Genomic DNA, 19,753 nt, shown 5'->3' on the forward strand with positions numbered 1-19,753 from the left:
TCCCTGCCTGAGGGCTGTTTTTAAAAAGCATTAACTTATTTTTTATATCCCACCTGTTTCCAAATAGGATTTCTGGCAAATTCTAAAGTCATATAGCACAAGATTGGCAAGTGAAAATTCATGTAGCCTTATTGAGGGCAGTCCTTTCAAAATTTTAAATACGTATACTGTTTGATCCAATTTCTTAATGGAATTCTAAAGAAACATTTGTACACATGTACAATAAATATATGTAAATTGGTATATATATAAATACATATAAAAGGAAAGATTCACACCAGACTGTCACCTGTATTGTCCTCTAGGGTTTAAGGGGTGGGAATGCGTTTTCATATTTTGCACCACATAAAATTTTTTTTACTATATTTATGCATTTTTTGTATCACTAAGTCTTAAAAGATTACTTTCTATTTCACAGAAAGAATGTAATGAACCTCCATGTAACCATCACCCAGCTTTATCAGTTATCTACATTCAAAGGGTTCCTTTAAAAAAGAGCACATCATGGCACTACAAGCACAGGATTTGCAGTTAAAACAGGCTGAGTCCCAGTCCTGCCTGCCACTTACCATCTACATGACCTTAGCCAGGTCATTTATCCCCTCTGAACCTTTGCTCTGACATTTATAAGTCAGGCTAGTCCGACGTCTGTCCTAGGCTATTGTGAAGAGGAGGTGAAAAATGGCAATGAAAAGCACGTTGCTGGCAGCAGGGAATGCGTCTCATGAATGGTCGTTGTGGCGATGTGTTAAGCGGCCTCTTTCTCCAGGACCCTCTGTGGAGGGAGGCACGCTGGACAAGGAGAGGCCATGGAGCTGGATGAGACAGTGCAGTGACTGAAAAGAACACTCTGGTTGGAGCTGAGCAGAAACATGCTGGGCACCAGGCCTTGAGGAAGCAACCAATGGATCCAAGAGGCGGCAGGGAGGACACCCAGGAAAGCAAGGTGAGTGAGCGAGCCCAAGCCAGAGAGCAAGTGGGCTTATTTTTCAATATATAAGTGGTTAGCAACAAACAAAACTAAGCCTTTTGGGCCAGAGTACTGCTGGGAGGTGCCCACGATCTCAGGTAGAGGGCAGAGGCAAGCCTGCTCCCAAGCCTCCTGCTCTCCTTTCTGCCTTGAGCCCTCACCACTGCTACAGCAACAAGCTTTCCAGTACGTGCCGGAAAACCTCATCTCTCTTCCTCTATGGGGCATGGCACAGGGTGGGGCACTAAGTATGCAGAAAGGTCTGACACACCCGCTCCAGCCAACAGGGAGCCTGATTTCCTCAGCGAGATTAAGATCTGGACCCAAGCAGTGGTTTAACCCAACCCCCTGCACTTGGCCCAAGATCTTCTGTCAGACGATTTCCCTCCCTACAACTCCCTAGAGCAAGGCTTCCTCAGGTCTCTTCCCCCTTTGGCAGCTCACACGAAGCCACCTGAAATAGTAACAGCTAAATCTGAATTAGTGAAGAACTCCAGTTGTGAGTGGGCTCAAGCTAAGAAAGAGGCTCTGTGGGCCTCCTGGCTTATTTGGGCCCTGAGAACAGACTCCATCAACACTGGCCTCATTCTTAGAGCTGAGCACTGAATTCTGACTTTCAAGGGAGCGAGGCCAGACTCCCCCTCCCACCCCCCAAACCAGCAACCTCCATTCCTGCTTGGCAAAACACAGCAGGTAGGCTCTGGAGCCATGTCACATAGTATCATGGGGAAATGGAGTATAACAGCCCAGCTCTGCCTTTCGCTGGCTGTGTGACCTTGGGCAAGTCCCTTCGCCTCTTAAAGGCTAACACCAACTGGCCTGTTGAAGATCAAGCAGAGATAACATCTGTAAGAGTGCTTGGCATTGGGCCTAGCCCATTTCAAAGGCTATCTATAACTTTCATTCTCAGGGCCTTAGAAAGAACATGGGTTTTACAGGCAGTTAGAGTAGGTTTGAATCCTGGCTTGATCATTTACTGACTAGCCAGAGGTGAACTTACTGAAGTTCTTCCAATTTCATGTTCCTCAGCTGTAAAACATGGCAGATAAATTACAGGAAAAAAATCCTTCCTGCTCTTTCTGCCCTTTCCCAGTGTATACTCAACACTGACAACACACCAGAAGAGGAGAAGCAGAGAAAACTGCCCCATGGCTTAGTCTGTCCACAAGCTCTCGTGGAGGCTGAGGGAAAGAAGAAAGGAGAGGCAGCTACAGGCTCAGCGTGCTTTGGGAGTGAGAGAGTTATGGATGTCCAGTGAAAGTGGAATAAAACAAAATAGCTGTTTATTTTTCCTTGAATGTGCTACTGGTTGAAATGGCCAGGCAGGGATTTTTACAGAACTTCATTGCCTTAACCAAACACCCTGGAGAAAAGTAAAGCCAAAGACACACAACTCAATGGACTAGAACACCTAGCCTCACCACAAGGGGCCCTGTGCAGCAGAGGTGAACCCCTGGGTTTCCCTTAGCCCACCCTATCACTTCACCTCTTTAAAAAAAGGTTCAAACTCAATCTTAGAGTGTCACTGCAAATTGTTTATTAAAACACAAAGCAATGGACAGTGAAAAACATCCTGATTTTTTTTTACTATTTGGTGGGCGTAGGATGGGGCATGGAAGGGGTAGGAACAGATGGAGACAGCCCAGAAGGAAAGACAGCTCTATCCACCCCTTCTGCTTTCCCGGGCCAGCCAGGTTCAAAGCCCCTTAATCACACCTCACTGTGCTGCTGTAAATGCACGTGTGGCTACAGACCAAGAGCTGGTTTGGCGTCTGCAGGGAGAGGATGGGAAACTAGAGCAGGAGCTACAGCACTACAAAGACTTGACACTATTCCCCAGTACCTGGTGCAGAATAGGGCAGCCAGCCAAGCCCAACCTGGAGTGGTGGGGTCGGTTTCCTGACAAGCCAGGTGAGGGCGATAACGGCTGAAGAGGCTGCCCTGCGCTCAGAATGGGCAGCTGGTCCTAGCATGGGAGAACTTGTTGGAAGGAAAATCCGACAGAACTAATCCAGGGTCAAATTTCTTTTCATTCCCTGGATCGACACAGCAGGGAAGAGAAGTCTCAGAATGCCTCATTCTTCGTTTTGCGGTAGCTTCTCTGCCTGCCAATTCTCCCCTCCCACCTGGCAAAACTCAGCTCTCCTTTCCCGACAGTTGTCCTTTGAAAGGACGGAAAGTGCACTTCAGTTTGTTGTTGTTTATCCTCATACTGAAATGAAGTGCTAAAGCTCAGAATAGAGGTGAGGATGGAGTTCTGCTCCCCCTGGCACTACGTGCCCCCATCTCACGAGACTGCCTGGATGCGAGAGTTGCCAAGGCCCTCTCTGCCAGCTCTAACAGGCACTACTGTTCCCAGGCTGCCAGCAGAATCCTGGCTCCGTTTTTATACTCCTGGGGGGAACCCGTCCCAAGGGATCCATCCTGCTCTTTTCCTGCCAACCCAGCCAGTCCCCAAATCATCTGCTCTTATCAAAATCATCTGGCAACATCAAGCAGGCTCGCCAAAAGGCAGCTGGGGGAGGACAAGCCAGATCAGCAGCAAGCCTCCCATGTACAAAGAACCCACCCTCACTGGGCAGTGACCCGCTGGTGCCAATCTAGTCTTGTAGCAAAATGAGGCAGTCTAGCCCTCTTGCCCCAGGAGAGGTCTAAACACAGAGAGTCCAGCTCAGACTGAAGGGGAAAAATTATTCTGATCTCTCTGAAGCTCGAACATTAAGGTTTCTTTGCAATCTTCTTAGAGCTCTTTGATCTCTAATTATATTTTTCCATAGAAGAGAAGCAGATTTCTTCCAAGATTTCTGAACAGATCCCCAGAATCCTTCCCTAGGGCCACAGCAGGAGGCCCAAACCATATCCTCCCTCCCCCACTTTTTTTAAACAGGAGCATCTATTTGTCTCTCACTTTGGAAAGCTCACCTGCTCTCCTAGGTCCTTTTGGAAAGGAATGGAGGACAATATTAATGTTGCCACTTGATGCCATTAAGGTTCCTCAGGGCAAGAAGACACTTGAATTAGGTAAGAGCCGGTCAGCAAATGGGAAGGGAAGGGATGGGGAAGCAGCCCCACGGTGGGGGCTGTAAGACCTCTGTCCAGACCTGAAGCTAGAGGCAATGCACACCCTGGCTCAGAGCAGGAGAGGAAAAGGCACTGTGCTGACTGGGGTGGGTCCTTCTCCAACCCCCAGGGAGGGTAAAGAACCTGCTGATTCTTTCCCTGGGCTTCCCAAGATGAGCCAATTTCTAGGGAAAAGCACCTAAGTGCTAGGAAAGGGAAAATACTGCTTTTATTTTCAGAAGTTCAACTGAGATTCTAGAAGCCAAGGCCAGGAGAGGGTAGAGGCAGGATAAAGGGAAGAGAAATTCCTTAAAACAGAAGCTTCTCCAAAAAGATAAGAAGTCAAATCGCAATTCTGAAACTGGATTAAAAAGTTCCCAGGCACAGAAAGGGGAAAGTAAACAACTCAAACTTCACCCCATCTCTTCAAAGCCTAAGTGACCTCTTCTGTGATCCCCCATTTCAGGCCAGCATCTCTTAGGCAAAGAGTGGGAACAAGAGAAAAAGATCACACTCTCAAACCAACAGGGGGCCCTGCAGGCCTTGTGGTCCTCCTAGGAGTCTAACATCCCTGACACTTGTGGATAACTCTCTTTTAAGTCACCAGAACTCCAAGTGTCCACTAGGCAGCTGCCCCTCAATAGCAGAGATTTTTCAGAAAAATGGATCTAACTTAGGGGACATGAATCCCAGATTGCTTACTGGCATGTTGTTTCAGTCAGCATGAGTGAAGGCCAGGAAGTCTGAGCAGAGGGCGGCTGGCCGGACCCAAATTACAGCTACCGTGCAGACACTCAGCCCATCTAAAGCAGACATCTCTGCTCAGTCCACCCAGAAGCTGACCTGAAGCCACACTTCTGGCAAAAGGAGTTTCACCATGGTGGTCTGCTCTCAGCACTGGCCTGCAGGGCTCGGGGAGATCAGAAGCCGAGGACAGAGCATGGGTCCAGGGGAAGAACCCAGGCTTCCCCTCCCACCATCCGGTCATCACGCAGCACCTCCCCACCCCAGTCAGGTTCCCTACGGCACAGCCTCTCAGCTGTAGCAAGAGCGCAAAACACAGACATGGGAACAAACAGTGCAAAAAGCAAAAGATGCACAAGAGAGTGACTACTGACACACACAATACAAAAATAAAGAGTGCCCCCCCACCCCTTTCACCTAAACTTCATGTACCTATTATCATCTTGGAGGAGCCAAAAAAAGCTTTCAAGTTCAGCATCATGAGGCAGCTCTGAGCAGCCCTGGGCAGCTGTTGGCTGGGTGGGCTTGACTCCAGGGGACTCTTCCCCAGCCCCCACCACACTTCTTCCTGTTTCCTCACTTCCTTCAGGTTTGTGAGCCCTAGGAAAATGTTCTTCCCTTCAGACACGACCAAAGAGGAAAGTGCCCGTCCCTGTCCCTGAGCTCAGGGGATGGGTGGGCTTCGGAACAGGCAGAAGCAGAGCTGCTTGCCTTACAGTACCACTGGGAGGCGGCCCCGGAGCCAGAGCCGCCTCCTGAGACTCCGAGTCACTGCACGGACGGGCTGAGGGGAGAAGGCAGGGACCCCCCCACCCCTTCCTCAGGGAGACCTGGGCCAACTGACCAACAAGGCAAATGGAGGCAGCAAGTCCTCCTTCTGCAGGTTGTCTCCACTGGCAGTGGCTTATGGCTTTGAGTTGTTCTCATGGAACACAAATCAAAACCATGGTCAGAGCCCAATTAATAGTCAGGATGTGCTCTTCCACAGGCAGGTGGTCCCAGGACCAAAGCTATGGGATGGCATCCCTTAAAGCAGGCTACAGCCATCCGGCTGCCTGACTCAATACCCTAGTACCGAGGCTGAAGTAAAAGACTATAACTCTCAAAGGACCAACCGCTGGCCGGCATAACTCATTAAGAGCCACATCTAGGAATGAGCCTAAGGACTACCTACTTTGTCACATAATGAACAGTTCAAATATGTGGAGCTCTTTAACAGTGACCCACAAAGACAGACTCAAACACATTCTAAAAAGATGGGCCTGGCCTGGGATTTCTATGCTGCTCCAGGCCAAGCAGAAGCTAATCCCATTGCCTTCCCTCCACAGAATTCCTTGCGGCTTGGCTGGGTCCTCCCTCATTGCTGTGCTAACTGGGAAAAGGATGACAGTGACCAGAAAGGAGGGGAACAGGGAAGCTTCATTTCCTGCAGAAATTTTTTAAGGGAATTCAAGACAGACTCTTTGATGCTAGGGTTGGCTTCAGAGCTGCCAGGACTGTGGCTGATCAGAAGTCTTTCGGCCCCGTCACACCAAGAACCTGACTACTACTTGGATAGGGAAATGAAACGACAGAGGGGCATACCATTAATACCAGTGAGAAGTCTCACTGAGCCAGATACAGACAACCAGTCTAGTTCCTTGAGCAGCTCTAGGCATAAGCCAAAGCTGGTTGATCCATGACATAGAAGGACATGGGAATAAATGAACATTGGAAACTAGACATGCCAAACAGTGGTCAGTCACTTAGTAGGGCTCAAGTCTCTGAGGTTGCTCTTAAATTATGCTAACATAAGCCTTTTCTAATCCAAAGACCAGAAGAGACTTTTAAGGTCAAGTGTTCCATTGCTGCAGACTGGAAAGCATCCCTATCTCCTGGCAGCAAGACCCTACAAAGGGGCCAGTAAAAGAACTGCAGGCCAGTAAAAAGAACTCCTGGCTGCTGGCTCAGAGATCCAGGGAGGGAGTACCGACAAGGGGAGGCAATAGAGGATTAGACATTCAAACAGAGGGAACTCCAAGCCCCCATGTCTCCTTCCCTTCTTGGCTATAACTTAGTGGGATGTTGAGAGAGAGAAGAGATTTAAGTGAGCTAGATTAAGGGGAGGGAGGAGGGAGAAGAAATCAAGTTCCCAACAGGCACTGAAATAAAAATGATTTGTTGTAACAAGTCAGAGGCAACCTGAAGACCTGACATAAGCTAATCGTCTTGGATACCAGACAGTCCTCTCACTGGCACGAGTCAGGGAGACGAGTAATGACAAAAGCTCACACACTGAAGGTGGAACCATCACTGGGATAAAACCAGGACATAAGAAAATACCTACTTTTCTTTCTTTTTTTAAATCCCTCTTCTGTTTTCACCTTTATCATACAAATTATACACCTTCTCACACACACATGAACTACACACACTCTCAATCTCAAGACATCTGAAAACTTATCTGGACAATAACTTTAAAACATACCCAACTCCCAGCACTGTTCTTCTCAGGTAAAAGATGACATTTCCCTGCTGTTAATTTCTAACCTACAAAAAGGAACCGTGTCTGCTCTGAGTTCAGAGTCCTTTCCACTAGGTACACAGATGAGGGTCCTTGAACAAGTAGGATCCAGTTGACCCTAAGTACCCTAGAAAGGAAAGAGACAGCTGGGGGCCAGCCAGAAGAAAGGACTCAGACTAAAGCAGCTCAGGGACCAGGTGGTTGGATGAGGGCTGCTCTCTACTCACTCGACCTCTTTTTATCTCCTTTAATTGTGTGTGTGTTTTGTTTTTTGTTTTTGTTAATCATTGTGAAAAATACAGAAACCAAAACCAACATGTTTGATTTCTTTCCCACACCCCTCCACCCTGTTCAGGATGGTAATTTGTTCTCACAACCGGCAGAGGCAGAAGAGGGTTGGAATGAAGACTCCGAAGGCCACCAGGATGGGAAACATGAGGCTGCTGTTGTCCGAGGCATAGGGGTTGGGCGTGCGGGGTCCTGACTGCACACGGTTCTTATTGGTCTGTCTTTTGAGATTAGACCCTTCATCGTATTCTTCTTCTTCTTCTTCCTCTTCTTTCTTCTCCAGGCCTGGATGAGGCTGCAGCTTTGGTACATCTGACACAAGTAACAGGACACCTTTTAAGTGAGACCCTTAAAAGCAGTAAATAAGCCACAACAAAAAGGCACTATGGCCTAATCAAGGTCCACAGGAAGGGGCAGAGGTAGCAGAAATAGCCTCTGTCCTAGAAAGTGTAGCAGACTGCTATACACACTACCCTTCTTTACATTTAACTAAAAAGCAGTAAAAAAGCCTGTCACAGGGAAGCTATCTCCTCTTCCTGTCCTACTTCAGAGCTCCCAGGGGGCCAGACCAGACGGGGATAATGACCCGACATCCAAACTTAACCTTTTCAAATCCCTCCTCCTCCCTTCCACAACCCCATATTCCATTTGGTTCACACAGCAACTGAGGAAAAGCTTATGCACAGAGTTCTGGATTCTCAGCACACACTATGCCTCTGCTCTGTCTCCTGCTTAGGGATTCAACCTACAAATCTGTTTAGTGGCAAGACGTCCTCCTGGAAGTCATAATTTGGGGAGACATCAAGACAACAGGATGAACTCTTCAATGCATTCAGGATGAGTTGGGAAATGGCACAGAGGTGGGATGAGGCAGAAAAGTCACTAGGACACAAGCTTTCTCTGCAAAAATCAGCCTGAGAAGCTGGCAGCCAGGACAATCTCAAGCCTGAGAAAGAGATATGCCCTAAGGCTGGATCCCAAGAACAAGGAGACATTAGTAAGTGAACTTTGTCCCATGCAGTACAGCAATGCTGGAATTTCTCAGAGCATACCAAAACATTAAAGGACTCTTTCTTTGGCCTTTTTCCCTTTGCCCCAGAAAACAGATGTCAAAGAAACAAAATAAGGACAAGTTTATGGCAATTCCAAATGACTACAAGGTCAGAACACACCACTACATACCGTTATCCATCCCAATTTACAGTGGAGTTAAAGGAATTTGTCCAAAACCAAACAGCAAATTAAGTGAAAGCAGCAAGACATGAACACAGATCTTACTCCAAACTTAGGGCTAGCACCACGTTTCATTTCAACCCTATCTGTCTGACCCTGAATTCCCCACAGTTTGGCTTTAGGAAGTGTTTTCAAAACTGATTAGCTAAATTATTTCCCAAGAGTTTCCTCAACCTCAACCGTATCCTTCAGCCCAAGTCAAAAAGCAGGTCAAAAACACAACTTACCATCCACTGTCCCAGCCATGATGTAGAGTGCACATACTTTGGGATTGTCATAGTACCCCTAGGAAATGGGAAAGAGTGGTCAACCTCCCAGAGCAGCCAACATTCCCCCCACACCCACTCTTTTAAGCTCCTCCTCAGCTGTGAGGGCCAGTAGGAGCATTACCTTGACAAATTCGATGTAGAGTTTCCCCGTGAAGGTAGACACCTCTCCCTGGACACTCAGCTTCCCCTTTTTGATGCTCATAGGGATGATTTCATCATGAGCTGTGCTATGCCCGACACGATCAAAGATATCCAAATCCTTAACCACAACATGGCCATTCAACCGCACATCAAATACCTTCCAAGATTCAAAAAGGAGTCAGTGTCAAAACCAACAGCTTCAACCCAGTAATTCCACTCCTAGGAATTTACCCAAAGAAAACAAAACCCCTGATTTGAAAAAGACGTATGCACCCTATGTTTATCACCACACTACTTGCAATAGCCCAGATATGGAAGCAACCTAAGTGTCCATCAGTAGATGAATGGATAAAGAAGATGTGGTATATATACACGTGGAATATTATGCAGCCCTAAGAAAAAAACAAATCCTACCATTCGCAACATGGATGGAGCTAGAGGGTATTATGCTCAGTGAAATAAGCCAGGCGGACAAAGGCAAGTACCAAATGATCTCACTCATATGTGGAGTATAAGACAAAAGAAAACTGAAGGAACAAAACAGCAGCAGACTCACAGAACCCACGAATGGACTAACAGTTACCAAAGGGAAAGGGACTAGGGAGGATGGGTGGGAAGGTAGGGACAAGGGCAGGGAAAAAGAAAGGGGGCCTTATAATTAGCATGGATAATATGGGGTGGGGCATGGGGAGGGCTGTGCAACACAGAGAAGACAAGTAGTGATTCTACAGCATCTTACTACACAGATGGACAGTGACTGTAATGGGGTGTGGGGGGGTACTTGGTGAAGGGGGAAACCTAGTAAACAATGTTCTTCATGTAATTGTAGATTAATGATAACAAAAAAAAAAAAAGCAAAACAGAAGGAATGAAACATTAGACTTACAGACACTGAGAAGTGACTTCTAGGCGGGGGTGGGGGGGAGGATAAAAGGGCACAATAATTTGCAATCATAATATAAGTTGATCACAGGGACTGTTGAACTGTTGTGATGTACATTTGAAACCAACATAAATTTATATATTAATGATACTTTAATAAAAGTAATAATAATTTTTTTTTAATGAAAGGAGAGAAATGTAAAATAAAACCTATTAGCTTCATTCTCCTTTAGCAGTTCGACATCATGTAACTGCCTGGACTTCAAGTTCAAAAATAATTTAAGAAATGACAGAGATGGGCATACTCCAGGGTGGCTAGAGTTCTTTACATGAGCCAAATCAAAGACTCGTTCCTTCACTATCAAGGTCTCAGAGTGGCCTTAGGGAACAAGGAATACAAACAAAAGCTCAACATGGAAAGAAGGCATTTAGAGGAAAGGACAAGGCTAAAAAATTAGGCTAAAAACTAGAAGGTGCTGATGATCAAGGAGGGAGAGAGAACCAGGAGGGCCCTAACAGGATCGGTTAGTTGCAAAGAACTAGGATTCGGCCATTACCTTCTGTCCCCAGCCCCCAAGGCAAGTGCAGCCTCATGAGCAATGAGACATAACTTCTCTGGGGGTAGAAGGAATCCAGCTTTTCCTCCACACTCATCTGTTCGTCCCTTCTGGGGAGGCTCTTAACACTCTTGGCCCACAGCAGAGGACTATCCAAGAGTGGCAATGTCACACTGACCAGGTCTCACCTTCTGCTGGGACTGTGCAAAATAGACCTCAGCAAATTTCAGCACTAACACATAGTCCCCCTCCTCCTTGATGGGTACTTCATAGCCAAACGTCTCCTCGTTGTACCGCTCTGTCTGATATAGGATCTGGTCCTCAGGGTTGGACCGCAGGATCGGCAGTTTCATACCATAGTCAGAGGCTGGGGACAAAAGTCAGAGAGAAACCACATCAAAGGCAAGATACAAAAGAAGAACAGAGACCCAGAAGCACCAGAGGCATTTCCAGGGCAAAGCTAATAACCCTCCCAGTGGATGGGGCCACCCACTCTTGCACCTGGCTCTGAACAGACTAGACACAATGTTGAGAATGAGACAGCCATTACCAGGGAAGAATAAAATGAAAAGAAACCAAACACTAATCACCCCAACAGCCCCATGACCCTCATGGTAGAACTTTTTAAAACACATTAAAGTGGCTTTTCCCCAACTGTGTAGTGATGGGAAGAGCACAGTCTTACTCATTATTAGAACAAAGCTGTCTGGTTCCCTGAGAGGGAGAGCTTAGAGAAACCTCATCAAACAAGGGGGATAGCCAGGAATTTTACAAGATGATGAAGTTCAAAGAACACTTTTTTCTCCTCCAGAAAAGTTCAGAATCTAAAACACATAGAACATCTGTTAGGAAAGTCGTTCTTCATTGTCTTTACTACAAACAAGATACAAGCTTTAGTTGCTTTTTATAATTTTAATTCATAAAGTTCCAAGGCTGGTAAAGAGAAACATGCTCATAAAAAGTGTGATGCCCTCTGATTTACTTTAGGTACAACAAGCACCTTAATTCCCAGATTCACAAAACTCCACCTCCCCTATTGTCTTAAACATACCCCCAGTGAAACCACAAGACAAGTTCCTACTGTATCCCCAGCACCTACACAGTCCCTGGCACATAACCAGGCACTTGGTATGATTTGCTGAATGAACAAATGGCAGAGGAGGTGCCTGCACTGCAATGAGGCAATGCTGTTCTTCCCAGGTCAGCCTGTGCAGCCAACCCAACAAGTTAAGAAAATCTGCCAAGGTCCTATTGGCACCCCTGGCTGAAGATGCCCCAGTCCTGGGGAACCTTTCCCATTTCGACTGACAAGGAATGAGGCAGGGTAACAGGACAAAGTTATTTACCTTGAGCCGGTATCAGAAGAGTTGAAAACTTCTATGACCCCCAGCCCTCCCCCAGCCTTGGTAGAAGAGAGAGTGTATGTTTTTCTTCCCTCACATAACAAACTACTGGAGTCTTTCCTTAAATATAAGCCATCACGCACCAGCCCGGGATGAATAGTTATGCTTCCTCCTTCAGAAAGTAGCCTCGCTGACTCCTTTATCCTGTGCACACACAGAGAGGCTTTCCAGAGCTCCCTAAATCTACTTTCCAAACTACTGACTTAGTAGTGATTTTGGTTTACAGGTCTGGTCTCTCCTTCAGCTTGGAATCAAAATTTCAAGACCACTTTTCAATCTCACCCAGTGACTCTGAACACATTAGGCACCTAAATCCTTTGGGGAATGTCCAAGAGCAGTCATCCCAGAGCTTTATCTTCTGAATCACCGAAACATCAAGGGAGAGATCTTTTATCTCCAAGGGAGGTAAAAGAATAACCAGAAGACCCTGTGGCTAAGGTCAAACCCTCAAAAAAACAAACAACTGTTAACAGTTCCTGTAAGTGAACAGTAGCCCCCGAGATCAGATGGCCAGAGATAATGCTGCAGGAAACTCATTGCACTATTGTCTTCAGACCTTTTGTCGTCCTATTTCTCCTCAAAGAGCAATGACCAGGAGCTGAGAAGCACTACAAAGGACCGACTGCCAACCTGCCCCAGCTCTTTCTCAGGCTCAAACCATTATGCCGGGACACAAACCTATGAGATTTTTTAAAAGACTAACATTTCTTACGGAGAAGACAGTAATGACTCTATAGTATCTTACTACGCTGATAGACAGTGACTGCAATGGGGTGTGCGGGGGTACTTGATAACGTGGGTCAATGTTGAAACCACAATGTTGCTCATGTGAAACCTTCATAAGGTTGTATATCAATGACACCTTACTTAAAAAAATAGAAGATCCACGAAGGCAATATAGGTAAGACAGGGACTTGGAAGTAAAGAACTGCTCAAGTAAATTGTCTTTCAATTTGTCTGCGGCAGCGTGTGTAGAATTAACGTTCTTTCCCATCAAGCTTACATTACCTCCAGTAAATTCTGCATGTCATACTGAGGGAAAAAAAAAGACTATTTCTCTTCCAACTGAGTTTGAAGAATTTCCTTCTTCCATGAGAACCGTGATCCTTACAAATTTGGAATATTAAGTAGATTTTTTTAGATATACAGAAAATTTTGTGCATGTGTGGGGAATCTTTTGTCTTTTTTTGGAAAGTGAGAAACTGACAATAATGTAATCTGTAGCAGTCTCATCCCACAACTAAGAAAACTCAGCCCTTTGAGCAAAAACTACTCAACCACCTTGGAATTATCTTTAAATAGTTTCCCTTTAAAGCCCGAGAGGCTTCCCTAAGAGATCTGCCACATACAAAGTTGAATTTGCCCAAGTCCCAAGAAAAGCACCAGAAAAAAGGATTTTTCTGTTTTCCCCTTAGCCTTTATGCATTCACAGCTAAACAGATTCCTCTAAAATACAGTCAGCACACTGCTGGAGTTGGCACAGTATAGCTCAGATAATTAACCAAAAAGGAAGGGCACCACAGGGCCTACACTGTAACTCCTCCCTCTTAGTTCTAGACAATGGAGTAGCCAGGCTAAAAAATTCAGCCCGGGTTTTACAGTAAGATGGGTTGGGATCTGAATCCTTGTTTTGCCACCCACTATGTGATGGGAACAAGCTGTTTCCTCACCTGTAAAATAGGGATATCACCTACTCCACAGTACTGTGTGTGGTGAGGATTAAAACATCTGTAAAAAGCTTAATACACTGCCTCACAGAGACACAGACAGGCACAGAGGAATGCCAGCCAGGCAAGCATACATACTAAATAAATGTCTCCACTCTGGGGAGTTTAGGGAATGGACCAAGAGAAAATGGAAGAAAACGAATTGGAAAACTGGAGCTGGGAACCACAGGAGTAGGAAAGGCAGAAGGAGCAGGAACCCACCATGCAGCCCCACAATGGTACTCTAACATCACCACCCTGTTACACCTCCTGCTGGACCACTGTTCTTCTGAATCACTAGTTTGTAAAGAATTATCCTAAATGGACTGAGGCAGGGAACCTGGGGATTCAGTTCATCAAAAAGGGAGTCAAAGGGCCTATATATAATGTACACTGCTGCTTACTTCTGGATGATGGAGTAGCCAGGCTACTTGAAAATTTCAGCCCAGGTTTTAGAGTAAGACAGGCCTGGGTTTGAACAGTGGCTCTGCCAACTACTATGGGATGTGAAATGAGTTATTTTCTCTAGCTGTTTTCTCACTTGTAAAATGGAATTATCACCTATCTAAATTCTCTGCCAGTGATCTTCTCCTACTTGGAGGGCCTGCAAATGAAGCCTACCTCTTAGGTGACAGTATAGGGAGAGAATTCTAAAGAAATCCCATGGCCTTAAGCAAATCAGAGGCAGCAGTGCTCTCATCAGATCTTTCAAGTTCTCATCCTTCCAAGGCCAAGTCATTCCCTAACTAAAAGGAAGGCTGCCCAAAGAAGGGTCTTCTTCAGGGCTGCAGAATTAGTAATCTGATAGGCTTAGGCCCTTAGCCAGCTTTTTTCCCCCTCTTGAACCATGTTCTGTTCTACTTTTAATTCCATGTAAAAGGTCATCAAGCAGAGAAAAAGAGACACACTTTAATCTACTCTGGACAGGAGAGTTTTCAGACTCATGTCACTGATTTGAAAGCGTGAAAAAATGTTATTAGGAAGGAAAACAAGGCTCAAAGAGGTAAAACAAGTTCTTCAAGGTCATAGATATGATTAGCAGGTATCTTTCCACGAAGAGGAAATAGCCTCTCCTAAAACCAAACCTAGTTCTATGCACTCAGGCCGAACAACCACGTCTTTTCCTCAGAGTCAAGAGGAACCCAAATAGAGCAAGTTAAATAGAACCTGGAATGCACAGCATGCCAGAATCCCAAATTGAGCAATTCTGAATCACCTTCCATAGTGGTACTTCCATAGGTTGAAAAAGCCTTCCCCAGGCTGTATCTCCTATGAGCACTAGCTATCCTCGAGGCAGAAATGAAAGTCAATAAACATGATGAAGTGCCTTTGAAAGCAAAAGCCACTAGGTGCCCTGGGCCACTCAGTTACAAGAATGCTGAACTACAAAGACACTATAGAGAAAGAGCAAGTTCAAAAGCAGGCCAAACCCTTATCTGGATTAAATTGGTAACAAATACCTGAATTCATTCAACATAAAATGAACTTTTGTCAGCATGCTGAAAACAATATTATAGGCATGTGGGAAAAGAAAGAAGACATAAATAAGAGCTCCTACTGCAATTAGTGTAGGGATCTACATGACATAAGGTCTCCAAATACCTGGCACACCCTTATCCAAACCAGGAAAGGGAGGGAGAGTGAACAGCTATACTTCCCTGGGTAGTGCCGGCTCCTCAGCACAGCAACTATAGTGCTGCCCCCTGAGAGTGGAAGCTTAATCACATCTCAGCCCCACACCTAATGCCAGCAAAATGCTACTCTCAAACCCCAGGAAGTGCAATGTTGCAACAGGTTGGTCCAAGATGCAGGTAACAACTACCCTCCATTCTCCATCCATACCTTAATACTACTACAATTCATACCCAAATTGGCAGAATGGAGCAGGGAACCTCTGTTTATAGTGTGCCAAAGGCCTAGGTCCATGATAGGACGCCAGTAAACAAACATGAGCTTTACTAAGTCTCATACAATTTTACCTGCTACAACTCCTCAGAAAGAACTGTAACCATGAGCCAATACCCAAGGACAGAGCTAAACCAGCAGATGAAAACCAGGACTTCTGAGTAAGGGGAGTAGCCAGGGGTTAAACCTGTGTGATCTTAGTTTCCTCCTCTGCACAATGGACCTATGAGGATAATGTAAGCTATGTAAAGCTTGGTATCTGTTAAGTGAAAGGAACCATCTGCACACTGTCCTCACCACAGCTATCTCAAGAGGCAAAGTCCACAAACAGTCTCTAATTTCCTCAAGGGCTCCTTCCTCCCTGCCCACACCCATGAAGAAAGAGGAAGGGTCCAAGATGGAGATTGCAGCGACCTCCTGCTATTAAGTCTGGTTTTGGCTGCCGTTAGAGCTGCTAAAGTTCAAGGCGCCCTGACTCAGCTGAACCAGGCTACTGAAACCTCTATGTCAGAGCTAAATAAATTCCAAGACAAACATAGAACTTCAGAAAACAGCCTTGTGTCCTAACACCCTCACATGTATAGAAGCAATAAACTCCCTACTATAACAAACTCCAGGACACTGCAATTAACTTGGAAGAACTAAGCTAAACCCTTTCCTAAAGGCAAGAGCCAAATCTGAGCATCGTGGAAAGAGTGAGAGAAACTCTGTCTCCTAGTTTTCTGGAGATGACATAATGCCAATTTGGCAGCCTCTGAACAGCATACAAGCATAAATCTCCTTCCAACACATGAAGCAGGGAATTTCCTTCTTAAACCTGTTTCCAATCCTACTTACAGAAGGAACAGAGCTTAGAACCTCCCAAAATGTGGTCTGGGTATGACCTACATCTGAAGCCCCTGGCAATTTTTACACTAACTCTGAGAACTGTGCTGCTCTGCAAAAACTCCTCTTGCTCAGTAAGTCAAAATCATTTTTCCCATAAACTGGAATCATACCTCTCAAAACCATTTAGGGTAGATTTTACACTCTCAGAATACGCAGATCTTCCACTGGCTGACCCAGCTGACACACTACCAGCCTCAAGCGCAGGACGGCTTCAAGAGAACCACCCTCTGGGGACGGCCTGCAGCTTCTACTTTTAAGCACACACATTCTTCGCTTCAAAGCTGGGGAGGAAGCTACAATAAAACTTTCCTGGCCCCACACTCTTCGAAGATGCCTTTCTATTCTGGCTAAAAGTCAAGCAAAAGGGGCAAGGAAAGCGGCCGATTTTTGGGTCGGCGGGAATCTATCAGGAACTGTCTTTACCAGAGAGCAGAACCACCCACGCCGGGAACACTGACAACCTACAACCCGTGAGGCTTCGGGGTGGCAAGAAGCCACCCTCGTCTTTACTTTCCCAACTCAGAGGGAAGTGAGGGATTAAAGAAAATGCAGGATGTGAGGTCCAAATATAACTTCTAGCCAACTCTGCCTCAGTGCTTCTTGGTCGCTTCGACCCAGCGTTAGGCTCTGAGCTCTGACCGGGTCCCTGAGAAAACTGCGGTGAAACTTCGAACCAGAGCCGGGGCCCGAGGCCCAGCCGGCTGCGCCCGGTACCGCGGGCCGGGAAGCCGCGGCTCCTCTCACCTCGGCCCACCCGGCCCTCCAAAGGGTCCTTGCGGAAGTGAATCCCGTGCACGTCCACATGCGCCTCGCCGCCCGCGTTGACGGCCCAGATGACGCTGTCCGGGAGCCCGGCCGCAGCCGCGCGAACCACGCCGAGCCGCGGCCCCCGGAACGCCGGCGGCAGCAGCAGTAGCAGCAGCAGCAGCAGGCGTAGGAGCGCCGCGGCCGCGCCCTCACCCGCTCGGGCGCCCAGCATGGCGGCCGCCACAACGAGGCAGCCTCCGCCGACCCTCGGCCTCAGTCGACCGCCAGGCCGCCCCGGACTCAGAAACACTGCGCCACGGGCAGCTCTGCCTTGGCCGCCGGGGACATGCCGCTCAACAGCCTCCTTCTCAGCCGCGGGTGCCGCCTCCCACCTCAGGAACAACCTACCACGTCGCCCAGCCCCCGCTACGACGCTGCAACCAATCAGCGTCAGGCCCTCATTAATTACCCACCACCCCGCCGGTAAGCGGCCACCTATTGGTTACCAGGAGCGGAAAAGGGCGTGGCCACTCCCAGTGACCAGTCCAACCATCAGGCACTAGAAGGAGGGCGCGCAGAGGTTGCGAGTTCGGTTGAAGCGGCGGTTCAGTGCGGAAGTGGCGGGGTGCAGCGCCCAGGCGGCCCCGGAATCCCGCAGCTCAATAGGAAAGGTGGCCGGGGTGGGAGGGAAGGTTTAGGGTAGGGCGCACTGACACGTCGCCAGCACTTCCGGTGATCCAGATCGTGGAACTGAATTGGTTCGAGGGGGCGTTGTCGACTTTCCCGCCCCCTCTTCTTAGGAAGAAGCACGAACGTAAGGTCTAGTAGAAGAAATGGACACTCTTACGGCCCCAGACTCAATCTTTTCCCCCGCCCGAGGCAGAGAACTTATCCTCCCCTAGAGAGGCCACAAGAGTTGGTCCTCAGGTCAAGAGGACCACGAGGACAAGGTCCCGCCCCCACCCCTTAGCGGGCTCGGGGCTCGTGGTAGCGTCCAGACGGCCATCCAATCGGAAGGCTCCAACGCGGCGGAAACGCGTGGCCTTGTGGGGGTGGGGCTCCAGGCTACCCTTGTCTCCATGGCGACAGCCTCGGGCCGGCCCCAGCGACGGAGGGGCGGGGCCGGGGCTTTCCCGGACCCAGCGGGGAGTCGCGCGAGGTATCTAGTCTGTCGGTGCGGACTTGCTCGGCGCAGACAGGAGGGGAGGTTCCTCTCTGCTCTTTGGCACTCACCAAAGGCTCCCTTGCATTGGTGAACCCTGCGCTGTGATCACTGACCGAACTCCCACTTTTCAGATAGAGAAACTGAGGCCCAGAGATGGTCAGAAAGTTGCCCAAAGGGTCACACACAAGTTTAGGGTAGATCCAAGGCAAAAGCAGTTTATCCATTTGTTCCACAAATATTTATCAAGGCTCTACGACTAGGGTTGGCAGATTTAGCAGATATAATACAGGAAGCCTAGTTAAATTGAATTTTCAGATAAACAAATGAAATATACTTACACTAAAAATAATTCATTGTCTAAAATCCAAATTTAACTGGACTTCATGCCTTTTACCCAACAACCCTACCTACTGTGTGCCAAGCAATGTACTTCGTGCGGCAGGTAACAAAAACATCTGGGTTTCTGCATGAGAATCACAGACTTTGAACTACCCCCCACTCAATTACTTAGAACAGTGATGAGTGCTATAAAGCAACAAAACAGGGTGCCTAATGGAGAATGTCAGCGGTAGATTTAAATGCACCAGAATTCATTCTTCTGCCCCCAAGGATAGCGTTTAGAGTGTTCTCTTCGGGTCCCACTTGTTCCCCTCTGTTTTGCAAGGCTCTGGGCTGGCTTCCTCTCACAGACGTGTTTCCCCTCCTCAGGCCTCTCTGGGGCCCTGCACTAGAGCTTCTAATGCTACTACTCTCCACTCTCTGAAAACCGTCATCTTTGGAGGAACTTGACAAGTCAGAGCTTGAACAGCTCTCAGAGCAGAAACACAGGTAAAAATTGGTGATGCAGGCTTCCTTTCTCCAAGCAGTTGACCACAGAGCCCACGTTCTAACCAAATAATATACTACCTCCAGTTGCTCATGTTGATTTATCTTCAAGGCAGTCTATCACAAAAGTGGATTAAACCTCTGGGGAGACCTCAAAAGGCCTAACCTTATGCCTTCTCTCAGTCCCCCAGATTCTTGTTCACCCCTGCAGGTGACTAAGATACCTGGCTGGCCCCCACTGGGCACTTCAGATTCCATTCTGGGCGGGCTACCCTGGTACAAAGGAGCCTGGCCCTGTTTTTGGATTGAGCTGCTTGTAGATTAGGCTGCCTCTTAGGTAAAACAAAAGTTCTGAGACCCTGGAGGCAGGATGAGTGTGGGATCCGAGTTAGACTGCCTTGGTTCCAAGCACTGCTCTGCCATTTACTTACTATATGGCCTTGGGCGAGTGCTACACCTCTCTGAGT

General features: G+C 47.4%; 1 protein-coding gene across 1 annotated transcript; it reads right to left on the reverse strand.

Moving 5' to 3' along the window:
* Positions 1 to 2,484: 2,484 nt before the first annotated feature.
* Positions 2,485 to 17,655, reverse strand: MLEC (malectin). Its single transcript, XM_036929181.2, has 5 exons — positions 17,294 to 17,655; positions 10,836 to 11,014; positions 9,189 to 9,365; positions 9,026 to 9,083; positions 2,485 to 7,877 (listed from the first exon to the last, which is right to left on the reverse strand). The coding sequence occupies exons 1-5, from the start codon at positions 17,526 to 17,528 to the stop codon at positions 7,648 to 7,650; spliced, it is 879 nt and encodes a 292-aa protein (XP_036785076.1). The 5' UTR covers positions 17,529 to 17,655; the 3' UTR covers positions 2,485 to 7,647.
* Positions 17,656 to 19,753: the final 2,098 nt, after the last annotated feature.

The sequence above is a fragment of the Manis pentadactyla genome, chromosome 14, assembly GCF_030020395.1.
Source record: "Manis pentadactyla isolate mManPen7 chromosome 14, mManPen7.hap1, whole genome shotgun sequence".
Classification (NCBI taxonomy): domain Eukaryota; kingdom Metazoa; phylum Chordata; class Mammalia; order Pholidota; family Manidae; genus Manis; species Manis pentadactyla.